The sequence below is a fragment of the Budorcas taxicolor genome, chromosome 15 (genome assembly GCF_023091745.1).
Source record: "Budorcas taxicolor isolate Tak-1 chromosome 15, Takin1.1, whole genome shotgun sequence".
Taxonomy (NCBI): domain Eukaryota; kingdom Metazoa; phylum Chordata; class Mammalia; order Artiodactyla; family Bovidae; genus Budorcas; species Budorcas taxicolor.
Window position 1 is genome coordinate 34415918 of NC_068924.1, and position 8070 is coordinate 34423987.

Sequence of the window (8070 nt, forward strand, 5' to 3'; positions counted from 1 at the left end):
ATTTTGTCTTTTTTTTAATGCTGGTTATGACTTATTACTTATTCATTTCATAACTCATGAATTGGCACCCCACTGGTCTACGTAATCATAACACCTGTGTGTTAGTCACTCATTCATGTCCAACTCTTTTTGACCCCATGAACCATAGCTCACCAGGTTCCTCTGTCCATGGAATTCTCCAGGCAAGAATACTGGAGTGGGTTGCCATTCCCTTCTCCAGGGAGTCTTTCCAACCTAGGAATCAAACCTGGGTCTCATGCATTGCAGGCAGATTTTTTTTTTTTTTTTTTTTTTTTTTACCATCTGAGCCACCATGAAATGATACAGTCATGATGTGTGATACCCATGATACTCTAAGGTGAAGACGGTCAGGGTTCCCGGTCCATCCAGGGCCTGGCCCCCAGACAGTCCCTTGGCAGGGCTATGCCTGAGACAGAAGGGGCACACCCAGCTGGCAGAGGGGTGACACTGAGCACCATGCTCTCCCCCATCTCCCAACCTCTCAGCCTAACTCCACGCTGGCCAAGGTGCCCTCCAGCAGAGCAGCCTCCCCAGCTAGACTCTTCTCCAGGTAGAGACTATACCTACAGGTGACTGCCCACTTGACACACAGGGTAAATGTGAAAATCAAATCTGTCTGACCATGAGACTGTGACTCTCACATGTGTTCATACACAAGACAAGCTTTTACTGAGCATTAATCCAGGTACTGGGAACAGCAATGGAAAAGACACGATCCCTGCCTAGAAAACTTACATCTGAAGAGGAGACCAACCCAGAAACAGATTTTTGTAAAAGAAACACAATGATAGGGTAATGGTGTGGAACTCTGGTTCCACAGAAAGGAGCCCCTGAGCCCACTCAGGAGGTCAGAGCATGCAAAAAGTCTTAGAAGAGGTCACCCTAAGCTGAGTCACTCAGGACCTCTACCATTTCCTCTGTGGCACCACACTCTTTCTTATCTAAGGTTCATACCACAGCATCCAGTGTTCCTTTGACCTAGAGTGTTCTCCTGTCTGTCCCTACCCCTTCACTTGTCTAGCTCTAATTCATTCTTCAAATATCAACGTAAATATCACTTCCTGCAGCAGGAAGCCCTCCCTGACCACCATCTTTCCCAACAGGCAAGGTTAGGTTTCCATCACATGCTCTTCTAACCGTTTGACATTCTCCTCTATTGCACTCAGTGACACTTGAAATGATTCATTTGACTTGATGTCTGTTTTCCCATTAGACTGTAAGTTATGTGAGGACAGAGACCACATCTGAGGTGCTGTCCACAGGGCCAGCACCAGGCTTTGTGCCAGGAAAAGAGTATAATTATGGACTTAATAAATACTTGGTGAATGAGAGACTAAGTGAATGAGTGGCCAGGGGCAACCAGAAGTGAGTGGTTGAGTGAGAACCAGGGAGCCTTCAGCTGCCTCCAGGTGCAGAAGCCCTGGGCAGGAGCTGGGAGGGTGAAGGAAAGTGCCAGCCTCTTTAACTCTGCCGAGCAGAGCCCAGGCCAGCCAAGCCTTCAGGGCCTAGAGGAACCCTCCCGGACAGGCAGGGGGCAGTGAACACCTCACCTGGACTGAGAAGATCTGCCCCTCAGGTTCATGGCGCCCCACCAGAGTGTAGCTGCCCTTCCCAGACAGGTAGTAGTAGAGGCCATCAAACGTCTCCACGTGATGCTGTCCCCACGCCCGGCAGATGCTGTCTCTCTCAGGGCCGGCATTGTACACTGAGCCAGGGACAAAAATGGCATCTCTGTGCAGCAGCAGTGGACACTGAGCCCAAGGCTAGTGGGTTCCGTGCCCACTCCCTCTAGGCCAGACCCCTGAGTCTCAGGTCCACAGATTTTCTTAAACCTGTGGCCCCTCCCAGAGGCGGACTGGAGTCCAGACTCACCCATCTGGCAGCGCGGCCCGGTAGCATTGAAGCGCCTGCAGTCACAGAAGGCCGGGTGCACACATTCGCCCCCATTAAAGCAGGAGAACAAGTCTGCAAGAGGGACGCAAGGCATCGCCCCATCAAGCTGAGAATGGCAGAATCCACTGACGCAGCACCTCCGTCACGATGGGACCCCAGGCCCCCGCTCTCCCAGAGCGACATGGAACTCAGATCCCCATCACAGCGAGCTCCAACTTACCTCAGGAGCTGGCTTTGATGGGGCAGGAGCAGGGTGCCTCGGACAGCTGCCCCACCCTCTCCCTAATAGGCCGTGAAGTCTGAGTACTGACCTTCGGTAGGTATCAATGGCCCCAGGCCAGCCCCACCTAGGCCTTCAGTTTCCTAAGCTAAAAGTTCCTGGCCACCAGGCAAGGCATCAAAGCTGTGAACACGGAGCGTGAGGGGTGAGCAGGAGCCTGCCCAGAGCTTTTCATGGACTGCTCTTCCTCATCGCTCCATAAGCTTAGGGGAAGAGTCCATAGCGTAAACCAAGGGAAGCGGAGGGGCCTCGCCCTTGGAATGTAGTAAAAAGGAAGGCCGCCGAGGATGAGAGGACAAAGCAGGGTGGCGTGTGGCGAGGGAGGGAGCCACAGTGTGAGAAGAGGGACCACAGACAGAGACCAGGTGAGGGGAGAGCCCACAAAATAGTAGAGAGAGGCCACAGACACAGAGTGAGATCCAGGGGGAGAACCACCACTAAACAAGAAGCTCAGCCTCACTGGAGTCAGACAGTGTGAGGGGGGACAGCCGCAGGGGCGTGGTCGTGAGAACGGGACACTCCTCGGGCAGGAAGGAGAAAGCAGAGTAGAGCTGGACGCTGGGGCTGGGGATGGTGGAAAGAGGACCCCTGCAGGGAAAAGAGGTCCCAGGAGGCCCCAAGACAAGTCCCGGGCTTCCCTCACGGGCCTTTTTGCAGGCAAGGGCCTCCCACGAGCCCCAGGAAAGGAGGGTCACTTACAAGACGGTGCACATTTGGCCCGATGGAGCCGCCTTTCCCAGGAAGACATAGCCAAGGAGTCCAGGACTTCAGCTTCCTCCTTTTACAGAGAGGAGACGGAAAAGAATTCAATGAAGGGCTGACCTCAGGGATGGCAGGCTTCCTGGAGGTCACAGCCCTTCCTGTTCACTACCTGGAGGGGGGCAGGCCCTCTGCTGCTGGGTGCCCCAGTTACCCAGCCCAACTCTGAGAAGCCTGGAGGCAGGATTTTCAGGTAGCGTGAGGCCTGCTTTACACCCTCCCGAGTGGCATCTCACTGGCAGGCTGGGGAGGCCTGTAGCCTGAACACAACCCCCCCTCCCCCCTCCCCAGTGTCCCCTGGCCTCCCCCGACTCCCTCCCTAGTACACCTTTGTATGCTCCACAGCCCAGCACAAAACCCTCTTGTCTGGAGAACAAACACACCTCCTCACCACAGAAACCATACGGGGCAGAGCTGGGAAACAAAGGCAGCCCCTCAATCCAGGGCAGGGGAACATCCCCCACCCCAACTCAGTCTTTGGGCTCTATCAACAAAAAAATGCCTCACGGATCACAACCCGCCATTCTCAGAACTCGTCCAAGTCAGAACTCTCCCCGATACCACACGTCTGAGGACAAAGGCAAAGCCCCGCTGAGATCCTGTTTCCCAGACCAGAAACCCCATCCCATGGTCTCCTGAGATATGAACATCTGAAATCAGGACTTTCCCGAACATCATTTCACTGTGTTCAGTCCCTCTCAGCACTCCAGCCTGAGGGTCTAATGTCACCTAGGACTGGGACCCTTGGCACAGTAGGATCCTCACTCTCAGGGCCTAAGTCCTCTCATTTGTACAACTTCTGGGACTCAGGGCCCAGCCTGGCCCAAGTACAGGGAACAGGTGCACGTGATCTTGCTCACAGGGCTGACAAGGCACTAACCACACTGAGGGTGTTTGTCTCATGTATTTTCTCCCTCACTGTCACCTCCTCACCCCTGGGCTAAGTCCCCAGGGTCTAGAAAAGACTAGAAACACAGAAGTATTTAGAACCCTTGGTCCCTGGAGCCCAACCCCAGCTCTTTGTCCTTCCTGTGGGTTGTATCTCTCCACCTCCTGCCTGGCCTGTGCTGCAACGAATCGAGGCCATTTCTGGAGAAGAATTTAAATCCTTTCCAAATGATTCATCTTCAGTATAGATGGGGAGTTCTTAATCATTTTTATGCCATGAATCCCTCTGACAATCTAGTGACAATTATGGGCCCCTTCTTGCAACAGATGTTTCTAAATACATAAAATAAAACATAAGATTATAAAGGAAATCAAACATATTGCAATGCAGTGATCAAATATTTTATAAAAATGAGTAATGGTAATATTTGTGCTTCTTTATTAATACATTAAATCACAGGACCAAGTGACAGGCCACTTTTTAAGTAGCCTTATTCCTGCCCAGCCTCCTCCAACTCCAGTTGCCTTCAAGGACGGCCATTCTAACCCCTTGTTTGTTCTAAGGAGTAATGTGAGAAACCTACTGGGGTTGCCTGGTCTGGATGCTTCCCCAAGGAAAAGAAGGGGAGGCCTACCCTGGAATCCAGCAAGGAAAGAAGCCCTCTAGGGGAATGAAGTGCTTGGGTAGGAGGATCACTACCCCACTAAAATACAGGGATCGCTGGAGTCCAGTGGGGGCATTTATGACGCGGTAGAACATGCTAGCTAGAAGACCTTGATCTGCCTGTGCCCTAAGGGTCCGGCAAACCATCCACCTGCCTCAGTGTCCCCATCCATAAAAAGAATGATGAAAACACTTTAAAAATAAAATAAAAACTAAATAAAAAGAATGACGACATTATCTTTCAGTTCAATCTGGGGCCTGGAGAAATGGGAAAAAAAGATACAAAACCCCCACATAATCCAGACATTCAAAAGTAAGCATGCCTCCTCCTTCCTTGGGATCTTCATATCTATTTCAAAAGGGCAGGTATTTGGGACACACTGTTTTCTATTATAAAAGATGCTTCCATCCTGCTGGCACAAGGAGCTCCCCAGAGCAGATCCCAAGGGCCAAGTTGTGTGAACTGAGGCTCAAGATTCTCTGGGAGACCTGCTATCGGATGGGCTGTATTTGTATCATGTTTGTGGTTGTAGAAAGGAGACAGACACAAGCCAGGACTAGAAAAGGAACCTGAGTCACTTGATCCAGAGACCGACCAAAGTTTGGCAAATAGAGAAAAGCACCACCTCTTCCTAAAGTACAGAGGATCTGATGTATGACAGAAAATCATCCTTCAATCAAAAAAGTAATAAAGCACAGAGGACCTGGAGAAGGTGGGCAACAGAGAATGGTCAGGACTTAGAGGATGGCTCTGCTTCTCAACCAACCCTTCCTTGCAGGCCCCACCAGGGGACCCAGTTCTGTCTCTCCCCTCAAAGCATCATTGCTGGGGCGCTGCTCAGGGGATGAAGAGGGACCTCTGACAGGGTTTAGGCCAGGCAGGGAACAGAGAACTCCACTCTCCCAAACCCTCATCTTCCCGCTTTCACCCAGGAAAGGAAAGAGCTCAGCTGTCTCCCAATGGCGACTCTGTGCCCTCTTCCTCTAAAACACAATTTATAAATAAACAAAAGTTGGCTGTAGCGCCCCAAGAGTTTAGGAAAGTGGAAGTAGAAATATCCTATGAATTTGCATTCTTCAGACACATACCAAGAATCTTGTTGGTTCCCTTTTGAATAACTGTAGAAACATACTTCCTGCCACCTAAAAAGCTCCCAGACAGCCTCAAACCAGACAGAAATAAGCCCCTGCCCAGTGAAGCGCCCTGTTCCCCAGGCCTCCCCTTACCTGGCCTTCCATCACCGTGGCAGCATCCCCTATGGCAAGGGCTGCCTCCTGATGGCTGTGGCTAGGTGAGAAACAAGCCTGGTGTGGGTGAAGGGAGAGGAGTGGGCCATGCCCCCCTACCACCCCCAGGCCCATCCCATCCCCTGTGCTAACCCCTGAGGTCACCCATGCCAGGAATGAAGATGAAACCAGTGAGCAGGGTAGCTACCAGTTCTTGCCTACTCACCTGGGATCCTGGGCTGGCTCAGGCTGCAGCTCTGCATTGCCCCGGGGTGTGGGTGCTGCGGATAGCGGGTGGGGGGATTACTCTCCACTCAAGTTATGCCTCCCACCCCTTCTCACCCCGTTCCCCACCTGCTGGGAAACGTCTCTCATACCTAGCATCACCCCCATTCTCTCTCCCTGCAGCCTTCTCAAATCCTTTCTCCCCCTCCCTGGGGACTCTTTTCCAACAAGGGTCTCCCTCCTCCTTCTTACCCTGTGCCCCAGTTCTCTCTGGTTCCCCCTTCTTGGATCTCTTCCACGCTGCCCAGTTTGAGAGCCATTCCCCTGACTGCGGCTGGCCTTTCCTTCCTTCTGCGGTCCCGCTCCCTGGACCCACTCCCTGGCTGTCCCCCTGCCTTCCCTCAAACCTTCTTTCTTTCCCCTCTCTCCAGCTGGCCCAAGTCTGTCCCTCTAAACGTTCTCCCAGGTTCCGGGCCTCCCCTAGTCCACAGCTCTCTCACCAAGAGACTGCAGTGGCAGAAACTCCCCTGCTGGCTCACCCCGGGGCAGCCAGACGCAAGCTAGGAGCAGGCAGAACGCTGGCGCCGGGGCCCCCATAGGGGCGCGCGGGGACTGGGAAGCCTGAGCGCAGGACCGAGTCCGAGTGCCTCTCCGGCGAAGGTAGAGTCACACTTCCACTGGTTGGAAGCCGCCGGGCCTCTTGCTCTCTTGCCCCAGGATACCCTTGGCTCCGCCTCCCAGGCACTTGCCTCCGCCCAGAGCTAGAGAGACAGGACCGCCCAACTTATTACCCTAATTTAGGAGCCTGACGGGTGTTGGGGGGGGTTGGGGGTGGCCGCCTTTGTTTTTCTTGGCCTGTGGCTGCCCTTCCCCGAGGGAGGTTGGATTCAGAGCACACTCAGCGCTAAGTCCCTTGGGGGAGCAAGGAGGCAGGCATCTGTGCAGCTTCCAACATCCCTTGCTCCTCAGAGATCCCTGGCTCAGGAACCTGGGTTCTGGAAGCTCCTTACTGGGTTCTTGGAGACCCAAGATGCTGGTATAAGTCTGGTCCTATGCACTCCTTTTACAGAGGTCCCAGGAGGTGCAACTCATGGTCAGTGGCAGAACCATGGCTCGGGCCTGCAGAGTCCTAGGCTGTGCTTACACCATTTCCCACTACAGCCTCCTGGGTCCCCAAGACCACACTCTACCCCTAGTTTTGAGCTAGGGATGCAACCTCTAGGAGCTGAATCATGCCTTAGTCCTCTGTGTGTCCAGCACTAGCTCAGGCCCCCCCTAGTTCAGGATATGTTGACTAACAGAAATGCCTTACACTGAGATATTATTGGTCCCATCGAGGCCTGACTTTGACAAAAACAACTTTAGTTTTGTGAATAAGATACACTTTGCCCAGGAAAAATTTTGGAATGGTAGAAATGTGGGCCTGAGAGCCTTGGGAAACTTTGCATTTTTCACTTGGCCAACTAAGTGTTAGAACACCAACCAGACGCCAGGCCTTGTAGATGGTGATGATGATAGTGTTAGCCTTCATAGGCCCCTGGGCAGAGGTGTATATCTGGGATGCCCTTATTCATTCATCCTGTCAACAAGTCTATTGAGCATCTACTCCTCGCCACACACTGTTCTGGAAACACAGTGGTAAATAAAGCATGGATAGCTATCTCCACACAGCGTATTTGAAGCCATGGGCTTAGGAAACAGCCCATGAAGAGGAAAAAGCCAAGGACGGAACCTTAAAGAACACCAGTTAAGGAATGGGTGAAAGCGAGATTGTCTTAGAGAAAGCTTGAAAAGGAACATTCATGGTGTAGTAGGGAAGGACAAATCTGACTCCGTATTGAATCTGTTTCCTTTACTTTAACCTTTGTATTCACTCATCTCACACGCTAGTAAAGTAATGCTCAAAATTCTCCAAGCCAGACTTCAGCAATACGTGAACCGTGAACTCCCTGATGTTCAAGCTGGTTTTAGAAAAGGCAGAGGAACCAGAGATCAAATTGCCAACATCTGCTGGATCATGGAAAAAGCAAGAGAGTTCCAGAAAAACATCTATTTCTGCTTTGTTGACTATGCCAAAGCCTTTGACTGTGTGGATCACAATAAACTGTGGAAA

At 52.0% G+C, this 8070-nt stretch overlaps 1 protein-coding gene across 1 annotated transcript in view; it reads right to left on the reverse strand.

Annotated features, from left to right (window-relative positions):
• Nucleotides 1-6554, reverse strand: part of OTOG (otogelin) — an 82006-nt gene extending 75452 nt beyond the window's left edge. Inside the window, exons 1-6 of the mRNA XM_052652980.1 lie at nt 6458-6554; nt 5959-6019; nt 5733-5793; nt 2894-2972; nt 1894-1986; nt 1572-1726 (exon numbers count right to left, since the gene is read on the reverse strand). Of these exons, the coding sequence (XP_052508940.1) occupies nt 1572-1726; nt 1894-1986; nt 2894-2972; nt 5733-5793; nt 5959-6019; nt 6458-6554 (546 nt within the window). The remainder of the gene's footprint in view (nt 1-1571; nt 1727-1893; nt 1987-2893; nt 2973-5732; nt 5794-5958; nt 6020-6457) is intronic.
• Nucleotides 6555-8070: the final 1516 nt, after the last annotated feature.